We start from the raw sequence: 26,603 nt of genomic DNA, 5'->3' as shown, positions 1-26,603 counted from the left end.
TCACAGCTTCTCGTTGTATTAAAGAGGCGGCTTCTGATGCCGGTATCCTAGCAGCCAAGGCCTCTACAACGTCAGTCCTGGCTCGCCGGATATTGTGGCTGAGATCCTGGTCTGTGGATCTGGACTCTAGAAAAACCCTGGAGGTACTCCCTTTTAAGGGAGACATTCTGTTTGGGGAGGATTTAAATAAGATTGTGGCTGACTTGGCTACTGCCAAAACTGCCTGTCTGCCAAGTACTGCTCCTTCTGTGTCGAAGGCTAAAGCTTTCGCCACTTTCGTCCTTCAGGTAAAGCAAAAGGTCAGGCGTACAACAAGCAGTCCCGCACTACCAAACCTGGTAAGCATAAGCCCAAAAGAGCCTGGGCGGCCCGTCAGCCAGCTTCCAAGACAGTTAAGCCTGCCGCATGACGGGGCGGGCCTCCCTCTGGGGGATCCCAGGGTGGGGGGCCGGCTTCTAGGGTATACCCAGGAATGTTTGAAGACAACTTCAGATGCCTGGGTACGGGAAGTTGTCACTCGAGGTTACGCCATAGCCTTCAAAAACCGACCCCCTCATCGATTTTGCCAGACAGATGTCCCGTTGGACAAGACAAAGGCAAACACTCTACATTCGGTGGTACAGACCCTCCTGGATACAGGAGTCGTAGTACAGGTGCCTCTTACTATTCTCCGCTGTTTCTAGTCCCGAAACCGAATGGATCCTCCCGGCCCATTCTCAACCTCTAGGCATTGAACAGGTTTGTGAAGGTTTCCAAGTTCCGGATGGAAACCCTTTGCTCTATAGTTCTGGCCTTGGAACCTGGGGACTTCATGGTCTCCCTGGATATGCAGGATGCTTAGCTGCATATTCCTATAGCAGTGTCTCATCAGCAATACCTGAGATTTGTGATTGGCAACTGCCATTACCAGTTTTGGGCATTACCTTTTGGTTTAACAACGGCTCCGTGAGTCTTTACAAAAGTCATGAAGGTGGTACTCCGCCGTCAAGGGGTCAGGATACTGCCGTATTTGGACGACTTGTTAATCCTGGCAAATTCCCCAGAACTTCTCCTGCGTCATCTAGATGTGACAGTCCGGTTTCTTCAAGCCCACGGGTGGCTCATAAACTGGAAGAAGTCATCCCTGATCCCTGCTCAGGGCATGGTGCATCTGGGAGCACTATTGGACACTCACAACCAGCGGTTGTTCCTGTCTCAGGAGAAAGTCCTGAAACTTCAGGACAGGATTCGTTGCTTCCTATCTCGTCCGCAAGTGTCGATACATTCGGAGAGGGAGGTGCTGGGCCTCATGATGTCAGCATTCGCCCTCTCCAGCGGCTGATTCTAGCCAAATGGGACAGCCTGCCTCACCGGATCAGGTCTTAAATGATCTCATTGACTCCGGAGGTCCGTCTGTCGCTGCTCTGGTGGATCCTGGACCAGCAACTGTGCAGGGGCCGTCCGTTCTGGATATCCGACTGGGTCCTGTTGACGACATATACCAGTCCAAGAGGTTGGGGCGCGGTGCTGGAGCAACACTCCCTTCAGGGGTGGTGGACCAAGGAGGAGTCCCTCCTCTCGATCAGTATTCTGGAGTTGCGGGCAGTCTTCAATGACTTGAACCTAGCCCAGCATTTAATTCAGAACCATCCTGTTCAAGTACAGTCGGACAACGCCACCACAGTGGCTTACATAAATCATCAAGTCGGAACTCGAAGCCGCCTAGCAATGAAGGAAGTCTCACGGATTCTACAGTGGGCAGAACGCCATCTACCGGTCATATCGGCAATATTCATTCCGGTAGTCCTGAATTGGGAAGCTGACTTTCTGAGTCATCAGGACGTGCATGCCGGCGAGTGGGGCCTCCATCCAGAAGTGTTTCAACTCCTAGTGGAAAGGTGGGGCCTTCCAGTCGTAGATCTGATGGCGTCTCGACACAATCACAAGGTTCCGGTCTTCGGAGCAAGGACAAGGGATCCTTAAGCAGCATTCGTGGATGCGCTGGCGGTACCGTGGAGGTTTCGGCTGCCGTACGTGTTCCCTCCGGTGTCACTCCTGCCCAGGGTAATTCGGAAGTTCAAGCAAGAAAAAGGAATTCTGCTTCTCATAGCTCCAGCGTGGCCCAGACGGCACTGGTTCTCAGACCTGCATGGCCTATCGTCAGAGCGTCCAATTTTACTTCCACAACGCCCAGACCTCCTCGTTCAGGACCCCTGTGTCTACCAGGACCTAGCCCGGCTATCTTTGACGGCGTGGCTCTTGAAGCTTCCGTCTTAAGGGCTACAGGGTTTTCTAAGGCGGTCATTCAAACTATGTTGCGGGCCCGGAAACCGGCTTCTGCTCGGATTTATTATAGGGTCTGGCATTCTTACTTTGTTTGGTGCGCATCTAACGATTATGACGCTTCCAAGTTTAGTATAACCAAGTTGTTGGCTTTTCTTCAGCAGTGCCTGGACTTAGGCCTGCGTCTGGCCTCCCTCAAGGTTCAAATATCTGCCTTGTCGGTGTGGTTTCAGAGAAAAATTGCGACCTTACCTAATGTGCATACCTTTACTCAGGGCGTGTTGCGTATCCAACCTCCCTATGTCCCGCCTGTGGCTCCTTGGGACTTGTCGGTGGTTTTGGGGGCGTTACAAGAGTCTCCGTTTGAACCTCTTGGTTCAGCAGACCTTAAGTGGCTTTCCCTTAAGGTGGTGGTTCTACTGGCTATTGTTTCAGCTAGGAGAGTGTCGGATTTGAGTGCCTTGTCCTGTAGTTCCCCATATCTGATATTTCACCGTGACCGGGCGGTTTTTAGAACTCGTCCCGGCTATCTACCTAAGGTGGTTTCTTCGTTCCACCTTAATCAGGAGATTGTAGTTCCGGCACTTGTTTCTCCTGATCTGTCTCCCAAAGAGCGGTCTTTGGATGTGGTACAGGCTCTCCGTATCTATGTGAAGAGAACTGCTCCTATTAGGAAATCTGATTCTCTCTTTGTTGTGTTTGGGTTTCTCAAACGGGGCTGGCCTGCTCACAAGCAAACTCTGACCAGTTGGATTAGAATGGTGATTGCACATGCTTATGTGAAGGCTGGTCTCTCTGCTCCTGATCACATTAAGGCCCATTCTACTCGGTCTGTTGGACCTTCTTGGGCGGCCCAACGTGGTGCGACCCTTGAACATTTGTGCACGGCGGCTACGTGGTCCTCTGAACACGTTCATAAGGTTCTATGTTTTCGATACTGCTGCTTCCCAGGATGCTTCCTTTGGACGCAGGGTTCTTGTGCCCGCTACAGTGCGTCCCCTCTCATAAGGAACTGCTTTAGGACATCCCCTATGTCTATCCTTGTGGAGCCCAGTGTACCCCGCAGCAGAAAATGAGTTTTATGGTAACAACTTACCTTTGTTAAAACTCTTTCTGCGAGGTACACTGGGCTCCACAAGGCGCCCACCCTGACGCACTTAGCTTCTTTGGGTTGGTATGGCATTAGCCGCTGACACTTCTCCTGTCGGGAGAGTGTGGTGTTTGTGGCAACTGGCAGTTGTCATCTCTTTTACTTGCTACTGCATTGGGCTGGTTAACAAAACTGAGCTCCTGTGCACGGAGGCGGGGTGATATAGGAGGCGGTGCTATGCATCTTGGGAAGAAGGTCAAAGCTTTTGAGCCTGTTGGTGCTTCGTATCAAGATCCTACTCTACACCCCTATGTCTATCCTTGTGGAGCCCAGTGTACCTCTCACAAAGAGTTTTAACAAAGGTAAGTTCTTACCATAAAACTCGTTTTATTATTGTATTGACTGTTTTCCATTGATACATTTTTTTATACATTGCATTACCATTTACTTAAATGTGTTAAATTGTTTCCCTCCACAGCTATATGCTATAGTATTGTATTGTGTAGCATAGTCTGTACTGTTTGTATTGTATTGCATAGTCTGTATCATTTGTATTGTACTGTATTGTTTTTATAAAGGTTCAGGGAGTTAGAGTTTTTTTTTAAACAAAATGGGTGGATCCGTTATTGAGGCTCTCACTCAGTGCATGTCGTGCAAGATGTATGCGCACCTGGAGCAACCGGCCCAGTGTGAATACATCTGCGCGAGGTGTGTGCGAATGGTTGCCCTGGAAGCCCAGGTAACTGATCTAGAGCAAACCGTTATGCGACTGAGGGAGATTTACAATCTCAAGCAGAGCTTAGATAGAACGGTGGAGAAGTTGCAGGGGGGCCACTGGTAGACGAGGATAATCAGGTAGCTAGCTGGGTCACAGTTTGACGGAAGAAGAAGAGGGGGAGACAGGACATCTCCGATCTGCCAGACCCAAAAAAAATTGCCCAATTTGACAAAGATTCTGGGGAGGGCAGTGAGGAAATGACAGCACTGGAGGATACCGTTCCCTCTAGCAACTGGAGGAGCAGTCCCTCCAGGACAAAGGGAACAAAAGAAAGCAAGGTACCTAGCCAGATTGTGTTGGTAGGGGATTCTATTATCAGGAGAACAGACAGGGCAATCTGCTACCCGGGACCGTGATCACCGTACAGTCTGTTGTCTCCTGGGTGCACGTTGCGAAACGGGTAAAAAGATTGTTGGGAGGGGCCGGGAATGACCCAGCGGTCTTGGTGCACGTTGGTACCAACGACAAAGTTAGTGGTAGGTGGGATGTCCTTAAGAAAGATTATAGGGATCTAGGCCAAAAATTAAAGGCAAGGACATCTAGGGTAATATTCTCTGAAATATTACCTGTGCCACGCGCTAGTCCAGGGAGGCAGAGGGAGATTAGGGAGGTAAATGTGTGGCTCAGGGACTGGTGCAGTAAAGAGGGGTTTGTGTTCTTGGAACACTGGGCGGACTTCTCAGTCAGGCGCCATCTTTTTTGTCATGATTGATTGCACCTGAATGAGTTGCTGGGGGGGGGGGGGGGGATGGTTAGAAGGTTGGAGGTGATTTTAAACTAGGTGCCTGGGGGGAGGGATTAGAAAGAATTAGTGGGACAACTAGAGAGTGAAGAAAAATGGGATGTATAATGAGGGTGGAGAGAGGGGGGGGGGAGGAGAAAAATAGTCAGTGATGGTAATTTAAGGGAAACTCGGATTCCTAAGGAAACATTATCCACAACAAAACTTACGGATCAGGGAATTACTAAACTTAAGTGTATGATTACAAATGCAAGAAGCCTAACAAGTAAGATGGGTAAATTAGCAAAAATTGCACTTAATGACCAATATGATATAATAGGCATTACAGGGACATGGTGGGACAATTCTCACGACTGGGCGACAAACATGGAGGGGTACACCCTCTTCAGGAGAGATGGGGATAATAAAAAGGGAGGGGGTGTTTGTCTATATGTGTAACCTATCTTAAAACCGTATTTAAAAGAAGTCATTTACTAGGGGACTGGAGATGACGTGGAGTCATTGTGGGTTGAGATTTCGAGTGGAGGTAAAGATACAAAAAAACTTTTATTAGAGACATGCTATAAACAGCCAGATATTAGTGTGTCTGACGAATTACTACTCTTGCATCAAATTGAAAAAGCTGCAGGTATGGGGGATGTCATTATTGTTGAGGACTTTAATTACCCAGACATAAACTGAAACACCAAAACAGTAAATACAACTAGGGGTAATAGGTTCTTAAACATGCTTAAAGATCACTACTTGTCCCAGGTAATCGGGGAACCAACTAGGCATAGGGCTATACCGGACCTAGTACTAACTAATAATGAGGAAATAATATCATACTAAAGTAGGGGAGACCCTAGGAAATGGCGATCACAATATGATCACATTCGATATCCGCTTCCAAAAACAACAATATAAGGGTCTAACTAAGGGTTTTATCTTTAAGAAAGCTAATTTCATATTGCTGAAACACAAAGCCTTCTTAGAGCAGTACATAAATTGTATCCAGAATATGAAACCACATTCTTCCTTTCTAGCAAACCACTGTTCTTTCTCCATACCTTGTTCCCACTTTTTGCTGTGTTTCCATTTTCCTCCTCCATCCTTAAAAATATATTACCCATGTTGCTAAACTGGATATTTCCAAACCTTTGTCATTTATTGTACAGTTGTTTATTATGTCTACACTCTGTTATCTATTATAGTATTATTATGCCTGATTTTTCCCTTGGCTTGCTAACACAGAATGGGGATACGGTCATTAGGTCGACCACTATTGGTCGACATGCATTAGGTTGACATGGCCACTAGGTCGACATGGTCAATTAGGTCGACATGGAAAAAGGTCAACATGAGTTTTTTTCATTTTTTTGAACTTTTCCATACTTTATAATCCACTTGGACTACGATTGGGAGTAGTAACCTGTGCCGAGCCATGCGAGGGGACACGGTGTACTAATTGGGGTTCCCTGTCACTTTACGAAGAAAACGACACCAAAAAAAAGTAAAAGTAAATAAACTCATGCTGACCTAGTGCATGTCGACGAATAGTGGTTAACCTAATGACCCATACCCCACAGAATATGTGTTAGGGGTTAGGAATGTTCTGAAGGGAAACATACGATATCCCGGCAGATGGGATGGCGGGTGTCAGTATCCCGACAGTGGCATCCCATCTGACGGAATACCGGCAGCAAGTTAACGCGCTCACCACACTTCGGATCCAGTGGAGTGCTTCACTCGCCACAGGTTCTGTTCCTGCTCGGTTGGTGGCGTGGACCCACCAACCAAGTGGGAAGTACAGGCGGGTGTCACCGGCTGTCAGTGTATTGTCGGGTGTCAGGATTCTGACAGATGGTAAACTGACTGCAACCCGTTCTGAAGGTCACAAGCAGTTTAGCCGCATCAGTGAAATTTTATAGTGAAAACACCTGGGTAATTGAGGGATACCAGGCATATTCACTATTGAATATGTAGTAGTTCAGTAGTGTGAGACAGATTTTTCTGGCATGGTTTTGGTGAACTCCTTTTCTACAAAAGGCCAACTCTAATTGCTAGTTGGTGTAGAGTCATTATCTTTACCCCATGATTCAGCATGTTCTCCTGTCAAGAAAGGATTCTTCCAAGATGACTATGCCAACATTCACAGTGCAGGTTTGATTGCTTAGTGTTTTGTTGAACTCTGCAGATACAGTATGAACCCAATGGAAAATGTAGAATATCCTTGAAAGTTGTCATAGACAGTGGTTCCACCACTATCACCCTGATGTCATACGGCTGACTGTCTTATGGAAGATTGGGGCTGCTTCTCTCTTTCATAGTTTCAGCCATTGGTAGGCACAATGCCATGACTGCAGCTGGTATCCCGATACCCATTAACTCCATATTGGGGCAAGTTCTTTTGCCACACTCTTATTCTGTGTATGAAAGTTTATTTTGGTTAAAACAATATGCAGTACATGTAATTATGAAATCAATATAAAAATTAAGAGCACATTTTACTTTTACCTTCGTAAACTAACATTTTCATTGTACAAAAAAAGCACAAATGAAATAAGTGCACAAGTGTCTCTGATTATTAAATAATCTATTTTTGTTTTTAAAAAGATACATTTACTTTACCATAATAAAAAAAAAACTGAATAACAAATGTATTTTATTTATTTTTTATTTTTTTATAGCACAGCAAATTTCGTTGTGCTTTAAAATTGGAAACAACAATGTTAAAACAAAACTGAGTAATAACAGATAGAGGTAGGAAGACCCTGCTCACCAGATTACAATCTACAGGGAATTGGCACCTATCCTTATGTATCACTGACTATCTATTGCGTAATTGTCTACCAGATTGCAAAAGGTTCTTGGTGCGCTGCTTGAGATGGCCACACAGTAATGATAATAATAATAATTTTATTTATGTAGTGCTCTTTTTCCAAGAGGACTCAAGGCGCTTAACAGATGCATAGCATAATATAGTACAGAAGCAATGAAGTACAGAATAGCTTTTCATAAAATTCAGAAGCATGTAGGTACTAAAGAGACATTATGGAAATGCTTGAGTAAACAGGAAAGTCTTGAGTCTATTTTTGAAGGATTCTATAGTTGGGGACTCTTGCACTGTGTGGGGAAGTGAGTTCCATAGAACTAAAAGCTCGACCCCCAGATGAATTACGGGAGATTCTAGGTACTGCTAAAAGTCCTTCATATACAGATCGCAGTAATCGAGTGGGGCAGTATGGAATCAGAAGCTGCTTCAGGTACCTTGGGCCCTGGTCATGTAGTTCTTTGAAACTCAGTAAGCCAATCTTGAAGATGATTCGCTATCTTGCAGGCAACCAGTGAAGGGAGTAGAGGATGGGTGTTATGTGGCTAGAACGGGGCTGGTCGGTTAACAGCCTGGCAGCTGTGTTTTAATTCTTTTGCTGGGAGACCAAAGTAGAGGGCATTACAGTAGTCTAATCAAGTTGATACAAATGCATGTATGACTTTTGGCAGATCATCTGAGGGAATTAAGTGCTTGATTTTGGCTATGTTCCTCAGGTGAAAGAATGAGGATTTTATTGTGGCTTTTATCTGATGTTTAAGTGTCAAGCCACCATCCAGGATAACGCCAAGAATCCACACACGATCAGTGGTTTGTAATTCTGAATCTCTGAAAGTGTAAGTCTAGTTGGTTGGCTATTTTTATTTTATTTTTATTTTAGTCTTGTCCTTTGATGTTGCGGTCCTATCATAAGGACCTCTGTTTTATCAGGGTTTAGTCGCAGCCAACTGGCACTCATCCACTCCTGGAGCTCAGCTAGACAACCATTTAGGGTTACTTATGGGTTATCAGTGCCCGGAGCAAAGGACAAGTACAGTTGTGTGTCATCTGCATAGCAGTGGTAGACCAGGCCATGGCACCTGATTTTTTCACCCAGTGGTAGCATGTATACTGCAAAAAGCATGGGGGATATAATAGAACCTTGTGGAACACCACATGGTAATGGCACTGATGGTGATGAGTATACCTCAGACGATACTCTCTGTGACCTGCCTGTGAGAAATGATTTGAACCAGCTTAGGACTGTGCCATCCAGTCCACAAAAATGTATCAGTCGCTCAATCAGAAGCCCATGGTCCACGGTATAAAATGCTGCAGAGAGATCCAGAAGTATTAAGATTAAACAACACCACTGTCTCTTGCCATCAGAAAATCATTTAACACACACACCAGGGCTGTTTCAGTGTTATGTCTTCTCCTGAATCCTGATTGGAATGGATCATAAATATCATGGGTTGTCAGGCGGGTTTCCAGTTGATTTGCAACCACTTTCTCAATAACCTTTCCTAGAAAAGGAAGGTTTGATACCGGTCTGTAGTTGGTCATGCAGTTGGGATCTAAGTTGGGTCTTTTAAGAAGAGGTCTAACAATTTCTTCCTTTAGGGGTCCAGGAAAAAAGCCTGTCTGCAAAAAGCATTGAACAGTTTTTGCAAAAACAGGACCAATTATATCCATATAACCTATTAGAAGCTTGGTTGAGGCAGAGTCCAGATCACAGTGGTGGGACGCAAAATCCGAGCAATTTCAGCAATGACCTTTACATCCACTGGGTCAAAGCTGGTCCATGAAGGCAGGTTACACTGGCAGGCTTCGTAGTTTGGCACTCCTTTGATGGCGTTGTGGAGATTCCAGCCCGGATGGTGGATTTTTTATATGCAAAGAAGTTTGCAAACTCGTTGTATCATGCCTGGGGGAGAGGGTTTCATAAGTCTGCTGGCTTGCCAAGCATCTCCACTGTGCGGAAAAGTTGAGCTGGCCTATTGTTTGCTGCCATGATCTCATTTGACGGTTGATTGATATTCTTCATTATGCTTTATTAGTTTTATTTCGTCATCCACTAGGTTAGTCGTCTTCCATCGTCTTTCCAGTCTGCCAGTCTACGCCCCCTTTTCTTGAGCTCACTAACGCTGTTGTCAAACCAGGGAGCTCGACGATGTGGTTTACGTGGTCTTATACACACTGGGGCTATAATATAAATTGCAGCCATAATATCCCTATTATAATAACGGACTAGGGAGCAGGGTTCTTCACAGGTACCCAGTATAGCAGAGAGATCCAGATTTGCTGCAAGAGCCTGGGGAGTCATACCCATCCTTGGACGATACCTGGTCAACTCCACGGGCAAAGATCTAATTTGAGGGGTTGCAACTGAGAACCAAAGGGAGTGGTGGTCTGACCAGATGACTGTGTTTATTTTTAGGTCCGTGACCTCTAATCCAATCTGAAAGACAAGATCAAGAGTGTGACCACTTTTATGTGTGGCAGAAGGAATGACCTGTGTGAAGCCCAGACCATTCTTTGTGCACAGGAGGTCTTGGCCAAGTCGTGAGAGCTCATTATCCACCCATGCGTTGAAATCCCCAAGGATGAGCCATCTTTGATGATCCAGAACCAGGCCAGCAACAGTGTCTGCAATTTCTTGTAGAAATATCTTTCCATCTCCAGGGGATCAGTAAATGAGAAGTACACTGAAACCTAATCCTGTCGAACTCCGGGCAGCAGTGCACTCGAATGAGCAAGTAATTTCAATAGGGTGGACCCTAAGTTCAAGTTATTTTATGAAGCAGATAGCCACCCCTGCGGTCCAGTCTTGGGTTGTGGATGACAGAGTAGTCTGTTGGGACTGCAGCCTCCAATATAGGTGCTGCATTTTCATCTAGCCAGGTTTCTGTAATACAGGCTAGATCTGCAGATTCAATAAGGTCAGCAATTGTTGCAGGCTTGTTTCTTATAGATCTAGCATTACAAAGGACTGAACTGATTGGGTATACCAGAGGGCCTTCAGTTTTCTTTAAGTGCAGGAGCTCTGGGTATGGGAGTCACAAAGCGATAATTGATAGTTCTGTTCTTCCCAGCACAGGGTTGTCTTTTGGGTATCACTTCTGTTTGATTGTTCTTTGAAGCTGGGGGTGGGCAAAGGACTTAGGTGGTTACCGGGGGAAAAGAAATTTCCGGCCTGCTCGCTTCCCACGATTGCGCCTGTGTTTTTTTTAAATGCCAAGGGATTGGAGAATAGTAGCCGGTGATTGTGTAATAGGAATTGCAGCACGTGGTGGGCGGAGTGAAGAATGAAGCTGGAGGAATTTGTATACATCGAGTCATCAATGACAGATTACTATAAGTATAAGCTGCATATGATGAGAGAGGGAGAGAAAGCAGTATTTCTGCTGCGGGGTACACTGGGCTCCACAAGGATTCACATCGGGGTGTAGAGTAGGATCTTGATCCGAGGCACCAACAGGCTCAAAGCTTTTGACTGTTCCCAAGATTCACAGTGCCGCCTCCTCTATAACCCCGCCTCCATGCCAGTGAGCTCAGTTTGTAAGTTGGTGCCTTGCAGTATGCAGGCACTTTACAGGTGGCTGCCTTAAGCAGCCTTTTTCAGAGTTATTTTACTAAGACTGAACAGAAATCTGTTTGAAGACTTCAAGGGCTGCTGCTGTCAAAGTCTCAGAGACTTTCCAGCGTGCAGCTCCATCACCCCCAGCGGCGCTGTATACTCCCGCGCCGGGGTTGCCGGATCACTGCAGCGGAGACGCAGGCTTCTTTCTAAATGCGAGTCAAACACACGCCGCCGTCTCCCGGATCGTGCGGCCGCAGACAAGGGGGAGGTAAGGGGCTCCTGTGCCGCACTTTACCGTGATCCAGCGCAGCCCTAGGAGGCGGGCCGCGCGCTGGCGTGGACAATGAGTACTGGGCAGCTGCTCCACTAGCCACCAGGGTATTATTTTGGGCACAGGTCAGGGGGATTTAGTACCAGTTCCCTCGTTTTGTTGTTCTGCCCGCACACCCGGTGGGTATGCCAGCAGGGAAAGCTGGCCGGACCTGAGGCCCCTCCCTCCAGCCCCAGGACGCCATTTATACAATGTTCCCGCCCTGGAGCTGCTTCCTTCTCCTTCACTCCTGGTCAACGGCCATTTGCAGATAGAGCCTTGTTGTTCCTGGGATTTCTGGGGCAAATCCTCCTCTGTGGAACCGCCTGACTGCCAGTGCTGTGCTTCCTACAGGACACCTGAGTATTCTACCTGTCACTGGGACTGTGTTAAGAAAGAGTGCATACATTCAGGGTTGTGTGGTACAAACACCCTGTGATATACATCCAGTGCTTACTGTGTTTGTTATATCTATAGTTATCACATATAGCCATACTTAGTATTACTTTGTATTGCTAGTCCAGTGCAGTTTATGGTACATAGGGGGTAATTCCAAGTTGATCGCAGCAGGATTTTGATAGCAATTGGGCAAAACCATGTGCACTGCAGGGGAGGCAGATATAACATGTGCAGAGAGAGTTAGATTTGGATGGGTTATATTGTTTCTGTGCAGGGTAAGTACTGGCTGCTTTATTTTTACACTGCAAATTAGATTGCAGATTGAACACACCCCACCCAAATCTAACTCTCTCTGCACATGTTATATCTGCCTCCCCTGCAGTGCACATGGTTTTGCCCAATTGCTAACAAAAATCCTGCTGCGATCAACTTGGAATTACCCCCATAATTTCTGCATGGTACACGTGTGACTATATATGTGTGTGTGTGTGCATGTAGCTGCTGCGTGTTGCCTTGTTGCAAGGTATTTCACTCAGCGTGCTATTCCTATATTGCTATACCTGAGGGGGCCAAGTGTTTCAGGTTTTTTTTATATAATATAGGATTGTATCACAAGAAATACTGTCGGGGTATTTTTACTTGTGATTTATAGTCACCATATATTCTATATCTATTGAACTCCCAGTCTGTGCCATCTTAGGCTTCTGTTCTGAGAGTTCTTCTTAGGTATAGTGCTGCTACACCTTGTACCGGGTTGCCCATTATTGTGCACATAGTTTTGTCTGCTACACGTGGCAATGACGTTGGGGCCTCTCCCACACTGCGTGGTAGTGAGGCCGCAGACGTAATGGAGGATAATTTAGCAGCTGAGAGTTCAGGTCCAGGGGGGGTTCCTTACCCCCCAGTGGGTCGGTAGCGCTTGGGGCATCACAAGACCCACCTTGGGCTACATTCTGCACATTGTTAAACACGCTTGTGACTAAATTGATGCCCCCTGTGGGGCCACCTGTGCCACTGCAACAGTTTATGGTCCCTGCTGTGAACCTGCCATGGGCTGATCAGCTTTCCACTCAGTTACAGCATTTGAACCGATCTATGACTACATCTAAGGGTCACTCTCGCCCGCCTAAGACTAAGTTGTCTTCTAAACGGGCCATTACCTCCTCCCAATCCACGGCTTTATCCGACACGTCCTCTTAAGGAGTACGGTACATATACTGACCCCTCTGACGCTGATGTTTCAGATGGGGAAGGGAAGACATCGTGGATGTCTCGGATTTGATTGAGGAGATACAGCTCATTCTTCAAGTGTCTGATGATTCTGAGCCTGAAACTGTCTCCAAAAAACCGGATAGGTTTAAGCGTAAGAAGGTGGTTAAACAAGTTTTACCCTACTCTAAACACCTAGTTGACATACGTCGGGAATCCTGGGAAAATCCGTGGACAAAATTTACACCGAATAAGAGACCGTTGGCTCCCTATCCTCACTCTGCAGAGGTGTGTAAAAATTGGGAAACCCCACCGCCTGTAGATTCTCATGTGGCGCGCATGGTTGTTTCCTCTGCTCTGCCAGTAACTACAGTCACCTCTCTGAAGGAACCGACGGATCGTCGTGTGGATGGCTGTTTAAAAGCTATTTATTCCCTTACGGGGGCTGTACAAAGGGCTGCTGAAGCTGTTGAGGCGTGGGCTCAGGAACTCGAGGCAGAACTGCCATCCGATGCGTCTGAGCATGCTCGACAATGTATCTCATATATTGCCACGGCTTTTCTGTACCTTAAGGAGGCGGCCTCCGATGCCGGGGTGCTTGCGGCCAAGGCTGCTACTGCGTCCGTCTTGGCCAGACGTATCCTTTGGTTGAGATCCTGGTCGGTGGGTTTGGATTCCAAAAAAACCCTGGAGGTGCTTCCTTTCAAAGGAGACATTCTCTTTGGAGAAGACCTAAATAAGATTGTGGCTGATCTGGCTACTGCTAAAACAGCTTGCCTACCTAGTTATGCTCCTTCCGCACAGAAGGCTAAAAGTACTTTCCCTCGGCCCTTTCGTACTCCAGGTAAAGCAAAAGGTCAGGCGTACCCAAAGCAAGCTTGTGCTTCCAGACCTGCCAAGCCCAGACCAAAGCGTGCCTTGGCCGCCCCTTCAGCCAGCTTCCAAAACTGACAAGCTGGGCCGCATGACGGGGCGGGCCTCCCTCTGTGGGATCCCAGGGTGGGGGACCGACTTCTAGGTTTTGCCCAGGAATGGCTGAAGACCACTTCAGATACCTGGGTGAGGGAAGTCGTCGCTCGAGGTTACGCCATACCCTTCAAGAATCGCCCTCCTCATCTATTTTGCCTGACAGATGTGCCTCTGGATCTGGCAGAAGCAAACACGTTGCACTCGGTTGTACATTCCCTCCTGATCACAGAAGTGGTGGTACAGGTGCCTCTGGCTCAGAGAGGCAAGGGGTACAATTCACCACTGTTTCTAGTCCCGAAACCGAACGGGTCCTCGCGGCCCATTCTCAATCTGAAATCCTTGAACAAGCATGTGCAGGTCTCCAGGTTTCGTATGGAAACTCTGCGCTCTATTGTTCTGACCATTGAGCCTGGGGACTATATGGTCTCCCTGGACATACAGGATGCCTACCTGCATATCCCTATTGCGGTATCTCATCAACAGTACCTGCGGTTTGCGGTGGGCAACTTTCATTACCAATTTCGGGCGTTACCCTTTGGTTTGACAACGGCTCCACAAGTTTTCACCAAAGTAATGGATGTCATGACGGCTAAACTCCGCCGTCAAGGGGTCAGGATCCTACTGTATTTGGACGATTTGTTGATCCTGGAAAATTCCTCAGAACTTCTCCTGTGTCATCTCGATCTGACGATCCAGAGCATGACAGTCCACGGGTGGGTGATCAACTGGAAGAAATCCTCCCTGGTTCCTGCTCGGAGCATGTTACACCTCGGAGCTTTATTGGACACTCACAACCAATGGTTGTCCCTGTCTCAGGAGAAAGTCCTGAAGTTTCAGGACAGGATTCGATGCTTCCTATCTCGTCCGCAAGTGTCGATACATTCGGCAATGCAAGTGCTAGGTCTCATGGTGTCGGCTTTCGACATGGTGGAGTATGCTCAGTTCCACTCTCGCCCTCTGCATAAGTTCATTCTGACCAAGTGGGAAGGCCTGCCTCACCGGATAAGATCTCACATGATCTCATTGTCTCCGGAGGTCCGCCTTTCACTGAGCTGGTGGCTGCAGGACCATCAATTGAGCAGGGGCCGTCCATTCTGGATATCCGACTGGGTCCTCCTGACAACAGATGCCAGTCTGAGAGGTTGGTGCGCGGTGTTGGAACAACACTGTCTTCAGAGTCGGTGGACCAAGGAGGAGTCTCTACTCCCGATAAATTTTCTGGAACTGCGGGCAGTGTTCAATGCATTGACAATGGCCCAGTATCTCATACAGAACAGACCTTGAGGGAAGTATCAAGGATTCTTCAATGGGCAGAACGCCATCTGCCAGCCATATCAGCAGTGTTCATTCCGGGCGTTCTGAACTGGGAGGCGGACTATCTCAGTCGTCAAGACGTGCACGCCGGACAATGGAACCTCCATCCAGAGGTGTTTCAACTTCTCGTGGACCAGTAGGGCCTTCCAGATGTGGACCTGATGGCGTCTCGACACAATCACAAGGTTCCAGTCTTCGGGGCAAGGGATCCTCAAGCAGCGTTCGTGGATGCCCTGTCAATCCCGTGGAACTTTCGGCTGCCGTATGTGTTCCCTCCGGTGTCACTCCTTCCCAGAGTATTATGGAAGTTCAAGCAAGGAGGAGGAAACCTGCTTTTAGTTGCTCCGGCATGGCCCAGACTGCACTGGTTCTCCGATCTACAGGGCCTCTCGTTGGATCGTCCCCTTCTACTTCCACAACGACCAGACCTCCTCGTTCAGGGCCCTTCTGTTTTCCAGGATTTGGCCCGTCTGGCTTTGACGGCATGGCTCTTGAAGCTTCCGTCCTGAGGACCAAGGGTTTTTCTGAGGCGGTCATTCACACTATGTTGAAGGCCCGTAAGCCAGCTTCTGCTCGGATTTACCATAGGGTCTGGAATGCTTACTTTACTTGGTGTGCGTCTCACAATCATGACGTTTTCAAGTTTAGTACGGCCAAACTATTGGCCTTTCTACAACAAGGACTGGACTTGGGCCTGCGTCTGGCCTCCCTCAAGGTGCATATCTCTGCCTTGTCGGTTTGGTTTCAGAGAAAGATCGCTAACCTGCCTGATGCCCATACATTCACTCAGGGTGTGTTGAGGATTCAGCCTCCTTATGTGCCACCTGTGGCCCCGTGGAATCTGTTGGTGGTTTTGGAGGCCTTACAAGAGTCTCCGTTTGAGCCTCTTACCTCTGCTGACCTTAAGTGACTTTCCCTTAAGGTGTTGTTTTTGCTGGCTATTGCTTCAGCTAAAAGGGTCTCGTTCTTGGGTGCCTTATCCTATAAGTCTCCCTATTTGATTTTTCACCATGACCGGGCGGTGCTTCGAACACACCCAGGTTATTTACCCAGGGTGGTGTCTTCCTTCCACCTTAACCAGGAGATTGTGGTTCCGGCCTTTAATTCTCCTGAGTTGTCTTCCAAAGAGTGATCTTTAGATGTTGTACGGACTCTCCGTATCTATGTGAAGAGAACTTCCTCCATTAGGAGATCCGTTTCTCTTTTTGTGTTGTTTGGTTTTCACAGACGTGGCTGGCCTGCTTCCAAGCAGGCTCTGGCCAGATGGATTAGAATGGTGATTGCACATGCTTATATACAGACTGGTCGTCCGGTTCCTGCTACTATCAAAGCCCATTCTACTCAGTCGGTTGGACCTTCTTGGGCGGGCCACCGTGGTGCGACCCTTGAACAATTGTACAAGGTGGCTACGTGGTCCTCTGGGAACACGTTCATTATGTTCTATGCCTTTGATACCGCCGCTTCCCAGGATGCTTCCTTTGGACGCCGGGTTGTTGTGCCCACTACAGTGAGTCCCCTCCCATAAGGAACTGCGTTAGGACATCCCCAATGTGAATCCTTGTGGAGCCCAGTGTACCCCGCAGCAGAAAACGAGATTTATGGTAAGAACTTACCGTTGTTAAATCTCTTTTCTGCTAGGTACACTGGGCTCCACAAGGCGCCCACTCTGACGCATTTAGCTTCTTTGGGTTGGTATTGGCATAGCCGCTGACACCCTCTCCTGTGGTGAGTGTGTGGTGTAATTGGCTACGAGCGGTTGTCGTGTCTGGTACCTGCTACTGCATTGGGCTGGTTAACGAAACTGAGCTCACTGGCATTGAGGCGGGGTTATAGAGGAGGCGGCGCTGTGCATCTTTGTAACAGTCAAAAGCTTTGAGCCTGTTGGTGCCTCGGATCAAGATCCTACTCTACACCCAGATGTGAATCCTTGTGGAGCCCAGTGTACCTTGCAGAAAGAGATTTAACAACGGTAAGTTCTTACCATAAATCTTGTTGTTTTTTTGTTTGTTTTTTCCCAATTCGATATGTGATCCAAAAATTATAATGGGTTCATGAACAGAGTTATTGCTATAAGCTATTGCTGCTCTTTAATCCAATGGGTATATTTGAAGCAAGTGATAAATAAAATAATTTTGCCTTTCCTGTTGCTGATTTAATTAATTATTCCAGGACAAACCAGGAAAGGTGTTAGAATCCAATTCCTATTGTGTAGGTGTGAAAAATCTCAGTGTGAGAGGCCTTTGAAGTAGAATTCTTGTGGGGGTAGTGATAATGTGTGTCCTGGGGAATAGCTGGGATCCTGCAATTTGAAATGAACAGTGACCCTTCAGCAATTCAGAGCCTGAATATACTGTATGTTAATTGATTAATGCAAGAAGTCAGAGTAATTTGTTGCTCAGAGAACAGAGGTGAATTATGTCTAAGTAAGGAGGTGGATGGAGCCAAAGAGAGGTTGTGGTCCACAATACCTTGTCTGGCATGTCCAATGTAGAGTACAGTAGATGCCAAACTGAAGGACTTCTCAGTGGAGAGATGCAGAGGTTTCAATTCAATGTGTATCTCAGTGCAATCTGTTGGTTTTGATAAGATGTCCGCATAGAGTTAAAGGTAAGTCCTTGGATATTTATGATGATTCATACTGTAGGTCAGTTGTGAATTTAAGCTGTTTTATGGAGATGATCAGGAGCATGCAAAAGGTGTGAGAGCCATTTTGGGCACCAGCATGAATCGGGGTCAGAAGGAAGGGAAAGTGAAAAAAAAGAAAATATGTGAGGATATGGTTGCCTGTGTGGTGGGGGTGTAATTGGATAGGAAAGTTTATGAAGGTTATGTGAGTGGTTCTGGAATTTGATGAATTGTGAATACATCACAATTTATACTGGCATCTACAAAGAGGGTTTCACTTCAAGGCTTAAATAAATAGAATTGATCTCCTGTACAGCGCATGCTGCATTAATAAACAGCATTTATAGTAGGAACCAGTTTGTCCCATTTGACATTTAATCTTGTGATCCTTGGAGCTTGTTCAGTGTGGATGCTTCAACGATGCACATGCCCGCAATCATTCATTGTTGAACGATCATAGTTTAAACATGCCAGTCAATTTGGACGATATAGATGTATTTACTCTCATATAGTCCAAATTGACCATCGATATCTTCCAGTATGTAGGCTTAATCGACCATTGATCTTATCGTTGGTCGAATACATCGCCCAGTATGTAGGCCCCTTAACCTCTAATGCATCCTGTCTTATTAAGCCACACTATAGTCACTTTATTGCTGCAATCACTGTAGATCAGGCATTCCCAACCTCGGTCCTCAAGCCTGGCTATCACTAAAAGCTGGACTGTTAGTGTGCCTTGAGTACCGTGGTTAGCATTAGGGAGGCCAATACCTTGCCTTTTTTTCAATCCCTGGTATAGGGATTGAAAAATTATTAATCCCGGGATTGGGTTAAAGATTTTAAAATTAAAATCTTCAGTGCCCTCCACCCCATTTCTGAATTCCCCCCTCCCCCCCCCCGCCCCCCCCCCCCCAGCTCAAAGAACCACTCACCATCCTCTGGGAGTGCTGGCAGGTTCACTTGCTGTGGGCGGTAAGGTGCGATCCAGGCGACTGGCGTCAGAATGTGCAGTGTGACCTCTGACGTCACGCTGCCCAGTGCGCACAGCTGGGGGCAGAGGGAGCTGGTAGGAGGGAGAAGGGCAGCGTCTGAGCCTCCTGAGGACGCTCAGCGCTGCCTGGCATTGAAAAACAAGGGGGCTTTGTAATCCCAAAATCCCCAGTATTGGAAGCTCCAATCCCGGGAATGAATACTAGCCAATTTTAGGCCTAAATCTCAGGATCCCGCCAATTCCGATCGTGGGATTGGCCAACCTAGTTAGCTTGCTGTAGATCATGGGTCTTCAACCTGTGGCCTTCCAGCTGCTGTGGAACTACACATCCCAGCATTCCTTGCTACAGTTTTGCTATTAAGGCATGCTAAAACTGAGGATGGGCATGCTGGGATGTGTAGTTCCACAGTATCTGGAGGGCCACAGGTTGTAGACCCATGCTGTAGATGATAGTAGGCATTTAAATATCACAATGTCTTTGGTGTTATATAATATTCCATAAGATACTGTGGTCGCCTAAAGATATCATTTTTTACGTGATAGGTCATCTGTTTTATTTATATATGTGTATTTGATTTTATATACTCGTATCAATTTGAATGTTATTGATAAATTTAATTTATTTTAGTTCTTTTTTGCGCTCTCTCTATCCTTGCTACATGGTGATAAGTAGGGCAAAATCCCTATTTTAAGATAAAAATGTTGGTTGGGCACTTTGTAGTTTTTAATTATTTTTATTTGGCCAATAATAACATTGGGTCAAAAAATGCAAAGTGAAGGAAATTGGGGTACAAGGTGTAGTATAGGTTTATTGGTGTGCTTTATGAGTGGGACAAGTGTTTTTTTAGACTTGCAGGTGGGAATAATCGGCCCATATTTTTGTTTGGTTTTTTTAGTCTTCTAAAATGACCCAAATATCTACTTATACCCATTTTTATGTACCCCAAATTTAATGAAAGTACTTATTTGCTGAAAAAAATGCTGTACAGTAGATTTCAATAATTTTTTCACATTTTTAAAAAAGTGTATAATAAATAAATATAATTGGATCCAATTTAATGACACCAGATAGGTTTTTTTTTTTGTTATGGCCACTAATAATAGACTTATATAAGGTGTACCTATATTGGTTTGGCTTTTTTGGGGGTACAGGCAGATTTTTCCATTTTCTCCTATACTTATCACCGCTTTAGCCGGCTAGAATTATCGCATGTATCCCGTTTTCGCCATTTTGGAATAGGATAGTTGCGAAAAACGGGAGCATGCACGGTGCGATAAGCAGATTGTTTGCGCAATAGGTGCGATAACATTAGCCGCGATAACACGGCTAATTGGATACCCCCCTAAGAGGCAAAAGGACTTCCAAAGGCCCCAAAGTCTGCTTGTTTTAGCCCAGTTGTAAGTGCATATACCATAGTATGTTATATATCCAAAACCTTTTTGCATTTTATGTATTGTTGCCTTTTTTATGTTTTCTCCTAGCGCCTATCCCTGCATTTTATATTACAGCATGCTCAACTGCGGCTTTGATCCTTGTTTCTGTTTGGGACAGAGCACCTGGAATTCAAGTGCTTCTATTTTATGAAAGGGCTCTTTTACTGGACCTTTTTGTATATCACTGACGTTATAACACCTTGGTGTACCTTCTCTTGAATATTAAGTGTTAATGGAACCCTATCCTGTCACTAGGGCATGCTCCCGATGTTTGCTGGTAGAATATTGCTGTCACTAATGATGTAGATTGACCGACAGACTTTGAACCAAGTTAAACAATGGAAGTAGTCTATGACACTATTATAAAAATGTGGGAAAGTCCTGCAACAGAAACATTATTATACATACATCACTTTATATTTCCTTTACTTCACAACTAAGGGAAATAAAAGCTAAAAATAGAAATGGGTTACCTTAATTAGTTTTGTAGATATCAAAATGCTGATGATTCTTTGCTTGGTTTTAATGTTAAAATAATGGTTTTATGAATAATATAATACATTTTAAGATAGAAATACTGCTTTATGCTTAACATTATTCTGCATTTTTGTTTATTTTTATTCAGCATTTTTTGTTTGTGATTTTGTTTCTTTAAGGCGCGTTGCCTGCATTGCAATGGAAAAGACGAAGCAGGAGCAGCAAGCCAGCTGTACTTGGTTTGGCAAGAAAAAGAAGCAGTATAAAGACAAATATCTGGCAAAGCACAATGCAGGTATGAAATGCAAGGCATTTAAATAGCAAATACCACTATTCTTATTAATATTTTATAAAGGCTGTGTTTTACAGAGCTTAATGATATACATGAACTAACAGTGAAATCTATACATATAATAAGACTGTAAGGGTTGTGTCTGTACATAGCATTTTTTTTTTCTTTTAGAAATATACTTCTAGGGACTGTTTATGAGCGATGGAGATGAAAAAAACTATTCTGAATTTTTGTGTCTGTTCATTCCATCACGCAAAATCTGTTCGATGAATTTGTATTGCGGTTTCACTATTGTATTGCTTACTGACCTAGAAAGAAACTGAGAATGTATTACCTCGATGTGACATCAGGGAGAGGAGCAATAAAAGAAAAACCAGACACATGATACTCTGCGCATGCAGTGCTCCTTAAATCCAAAATGACTATACAGATGTAGCCATGCTCATAGTGGCTACATCTGAACGCTACATGTACTCTCGGCGTAGCTAGTTGCACCCACTCCTTGCTGCATGTTTTTTGCCACTTCATATACTTTTTATGAGGTGTAGGCGTGTCTAAGATGCACGCGCGCACTGAGATGTGCTCACGAGTCGCAGCAAACGAGCCGCATTCGTGCCTAGATGTAGCCAAGATGAGTGTGTCTACATCTGTATATGTGGAATTTCAGAACTCACTTGGCCATCCAGCGCACAGCATTGCATTGAAAGTTGGAGTTCCGATCATGCTTCTGCGGAACTTAACTCCACCCAAGTTACGCAACGAAACCTGACTTAAAGTGACTGCTCTTCAGAGTAACCTAATACCCCTTTTCCACTTGTAGCACGGGTCACAGCCGGGAGCCTGACACGACTGCGACCCGTGCTACAGCCCCCTTCTACACTAGCACAGCCAACCCGGCATATTGCCGGGTTGGTGACGCTGCTGCTGACGCAGCAGGGGCGGCCCTGGGATATCACATGATCTCCCAATGCCGCCCTTGCATTCACTGTGAACGGGAGCCGTGTCGCCTCGACACGGCTTCTGTTTACATTACACAGCTTACCGGGTTGAACACGTGTTCAACCCGGCAAGCTACCCGGGTAGGATTCCCGGATCACTTGATCCAGGAATTTGCAGGGGGACCCTTTTCCACTAGGAAAAAACGAGGGGAAAATGCGCACCGGCGCATTTACCCGTGTTTTCAGAGTTAGTGGAAAAGGGGTATAAGTGAGGCAGAGATTCTAATGAGTTGTGGTGCAGGTTTATACCACATATACCCCTTATCCCCAACAATTTTCCTTTTCAATTCAAATGCCTGCAGTTTCCTGTAAGCGTCTGCTCACTATAACGATCAACAAGTCGCAGGGACAGACACTCAGGGCTTCAGTTAGATCCCAGGACCAGCTGCTTCTCCCATGGACAGCTTTATGTGGCTTGCTCACGAATTAGTAGCACCAAGCATCTTTTTGTGTAAAACCCGAAGGAAAAACTGCAAATATTGTTTACAAAGAAATTCTGTGATCAATGTGTACAGATAAAATATGCATCACAATATTAGATGGCACTACTGTCTTTGTAAAATTTGTTTTGCTGAGCAATAACAGACATACAGTACACGCGAGCAAAGCCACAGGCAAACGCTAGTGAAATGTGTCATGTTGATGTTAGATACGTATTTCCACCATGCTATTTCACTCATGTGCAACAGGTCGCCATATTAGGAGAATGTGCTGTGGTTTCTTTGGTTGATCTGTAGTACTGCATGTTTGTCCTGCAGTCCCTTTACTTCTATAGAGAATCATGTGAAATATACAAATTTCTTAACAAGCAAATTCACATGTCCTTTTCTGTTTGCTAGTGTGTATATTTCTTTTTAAACACATATCCATTGAGGAGAGGCTCTTGTTTTTCATATGCAGATATTACTACATTGCTACAGTATATGGCTTCAAATGCAATAAATCAAGCCTAGGTATCCGATATATGTACATAATGTATCACCATTTTCTACTGTTCTTTTAGACTTTTTTTTCCATCATGGTATTGTCTTGAAATTTATCAATAATTGAAAGATCTGTTTTGAAGAATTTTCCTGTGTAAAAAAACCCAACCATGCCCTATCCAGGTGTTCAGTGTTTCATTTTTTGATTGATTTTTTTAAATTGTGGTGACTTAAAAGCGGGCTCACGTATGGTCTTATAAGCGCCTCAGAATAGCATTCAGCAAAACCTATAATGGGACTATAGTCAAGGCCATCGAGAGATGACTAGGGCCCTGGTACAGGTAAAAATACAATGCACAATGTCCCCCTCAGCAGCTGACACGGGCCACCATGCACAGCACCGTAAAGCTGTGCTGCAAACGGGAACATTTGTCCTCAGCAGCATTTGTCCTCAGCAGCATTGCAAATGGGGACAATGTCCCCCTTAGCAACTGATCCAGGCCCGGGCCTGAGTAATCAGTACCGCCCCACACCCTTTTCTTGCCCTTGTGTGTAGTGCAATGTGTCCAGCCTCTCATCAGAAAACTACTGTTATCTGTTTTACTTGATTGCAATATCCATAAGCAAAAATTTAGTATTTCACAATAGAGAACATCTGCATTGAATATAGAGCAAAAAAGAGCAAGTGACTTTCTGACTTCATAAAACCATACTGCACATGTAAAATGTGCAAACGCAAATCTAAATTGCAGTGTAAAAATAAAGCTGTCCAATATTTGTGGGCTACATGCAAAAGCAGCCAGTAGTTACCCTGCATGCAAAAAATATAAAATAAATGAATGTGGACATCTTGGTTGGATTGTTCAGGTGCATAGTTAAAAATATTGTATTAAATGACCTTCAGGCTGTGTGTATAAGGTGTATATGAAACATAAATGAATTGTGTGAATGTACACACACTTTGTTTAATGCACAAAGTTATAAAAAATATTGGCTAAAATGACCTTCAGACTGTGTGTATAAGGTGTATATGTAACATAAATGCATTCTGTGCTTAGACTTGGGTCCCATCGCCATGATATCTCATTATGGTATGCAATTATTCCAAAATACGGAAAAATCCGATATCCAAAATACTTCTGGTCCCAAGCATTTTGGATAAGGGATACTCAACCTGTATTCATATTTGTGTCATAGGTAGAAACCTTAGGGTCAATAGTTAAATTGTAAGGGATAACCCTACTTACAAGGCTGTGCTGGCCATTTGATCCATGCCACTCTGTACCTCCTACTCTGATGTGAAGGGAATAGAATTCTAATTGTCCTATTAGCAGAATTTAATTTTGAATCTCCAGAATGCCAGCTCATATGCATGACATTCGGTGGCTTAAAATGTCACACCTGTGGTGCTGATTGGCCCCTTTAGCTGTAAGCCCTTTGCATCTGCTATTTCTACGTTCATATTTCATCATGTGGAAAGGGGGGTTGTGTTCTAAACATGTTTGCATGCTAAATGTAATCCAAATGGAACTCCTCAAGAAAACTAGAGAAGCTGTGCAGCATGAGAAGCGTGCCTTCCCATCTATGGCCAGCAGAGGAGGCAGAACATAGATATCCATAGAGCTGTGTCTCACTATTTCTCCAGCAGTTTTCTACTAATTATATTACAGTACATTTGGAAGCCAGCTTGAGAAACTGCTTGTGCAGACAAGTACCTAGTTTCAGCTGAAAAGCCTTCACTAAGAGGCAAGCAGAATGAATTTGCTATCCCTATGGTTTTATTTATATTGTATTCATGTAAAAGTGAGCTGATCTTGCTGTGGCAGTATTTTTCTTGTAAACAATTTATTTTGCTTGTCTAATTGCAGTTTCATGGTTTGTAATTAAAACCAGGTAAAATAGAAATGTAATTACAGTTTTTAATTGGCATACTTTAAAATGACATGCTGTATATAATATAACAACTCCAGATAAATTGTTATGCTTTAATCTGTGTTAATCAAAATATACTTTGTACAACAGGGGAGTAATTGTTTGTTGTTGTAAAGGAAGTATAAGCCTAAATACATAACTGTAACAAAAATAGTATAATAATTGTTACATTTACAGTATACTGAGCTGCAAATATGATGAGTTTTGGACTTTCTCAAAACACAGATTTTTTTTTTTCCTTCCCAGTTTCATTTTTCTTTTTAAATACATTTTCTCTATCGTCCTAGTGGATGCTGGGGTTCCTGAAAGGACCATGGGGAACAGCGGCTCCGCAGGAGACAGGGCACAAAAGTAAAGCTTTCCGATCAGGTGGTGTGCACTGGCTCCTCCCCCCATGACCCCCCCTCCAGACTCCAGTTAGATTTTTGTGCCCGGCCGAGAAGGGTGCAATCTAGGTGGCTCTCCTAAAGAGCTGCTTAGAAAAAGTTTAGCTTAGGTTTTTTATTTTACAGTGAGTCCTGCTGGCAACAGGATCACTGCAACGAGGGACTGAGGGGAGAAGAAGTGAACTCACCTGCGTGCAGGATGGATTGGCTTCTTGGCTACTGGACATCAGCTCCAGAGGGACGATCACAGGTACAGCCTGGATGGTCACCGGAGCCGCGCCGCCGGCCCCCTTGCAGATGCTGAAGTAAGAAGAGGTCCAGAATCGGCGGCAGAAGACTCTTGCAGTCTTCTAAAGGTAGCGCACAGCACTGCAGCTGTGCGCCATTTTCCTCTCAGCACACTTCACACGCAGTCACTGAGGGTGCAGGGCGCTGGGGGGGGGCGCCCTGGGAGGCAAATGAAAACCTATATATTGGCTAAAAATACCTCACATATAGCCCCCAGAGGCTATATGGAGATATTTAACCCCTGCCATAATCCGTTGAAGAGCGGGAGACGAGCCCGCCGGAAAAGGGGCGGGGCCTATCTCCTCAGCACACAGCGCCATTTTCTCTCACAGAAAGGCTGGAGAGAAGGCTCCCAGGCTCTCCCCTGCACTGCACTACAGAAACAGGGTTAAAACAGAGAGGGGGGGCATAAATTGGCGATATTAGTATATATATAAAGATGCTATAAGGGAGAAACACTTATATAAGGTTGTCCCTATATATATTATAGCGTTTTTGGTGTGTGCTGGCAAACTCTCCCTCTGTCTCTCCAAAGGGCTAGTGGGTCCTGTCCTCTGTCAGAGCATTCCCGGTGTGTGTGCTGTGTGTCGGTACGTGTGTGTCGACATGTATGAGGACGATGTTGGTGAGGAGGCGGAGCAATTGCCTGTAATGGGGATGTCACTCTCTAGGGAGTCGACACCGAAATGGGTGGCTTATTGAGAGAATTACGTGAGAAGGTCAACACGCTGCAAGGTCGGTTGACGACATGAGACGGCCGACAAACAATTAGTACCGGTCCAGGCGTCTCAGAAACACCGTCAGGGGCTT

General features: G+C 45.4%; 1 protein-coding gene across 13 annotated transcripts in view; it reads left to right on the top strand.

The window, feature by feature from the left end:
• The window catches only part of CASK (calcium/calmodulin dependent serine protein kinase), an 887,710-nt gene that overhangs the window by 785,855 nt on the left and 75,252 nt on the right, over nucleotides 1-26,603 (top strand). For all 13 annotated transcript variants that reach the window (XM_063955614.1, XM_063955617.1, XM_063955611.1 and 10 more), the window contains one exon: nucleotides 21,154-21,269. In XM_063955614.1, the coding sequence (XP_063811684.1) occupies nucleotides 21,154-21,269 (116 nt within the window). The remainder of the gene's footprint in view (nucleotides 1-21,153; nucleotides 21,270-26,603) is intronic.

The sequence above is a fragment of the Pseudophryne corroboree genome, chromosome 2 (assembly GCF_028390025.1).
Source record: "Pseudophryne corroboree isolate aPseCor3 chromosome 2, aPseCor3.hap2, whole genome shotgun sequence".
Taxonomy (NCBI): domain Eukaryota; kingdom Metazoa; phylum Chordata; class Amphibia; order Anura; family Myobatrachidae; genus Pseudophryne; species Pseudophryne corroboree.
The sequence above is the reverse complement of the archived record's forward strand: the minus strand, read 5'-3'. Positions and strand labels throughout refer to the sequence as shown.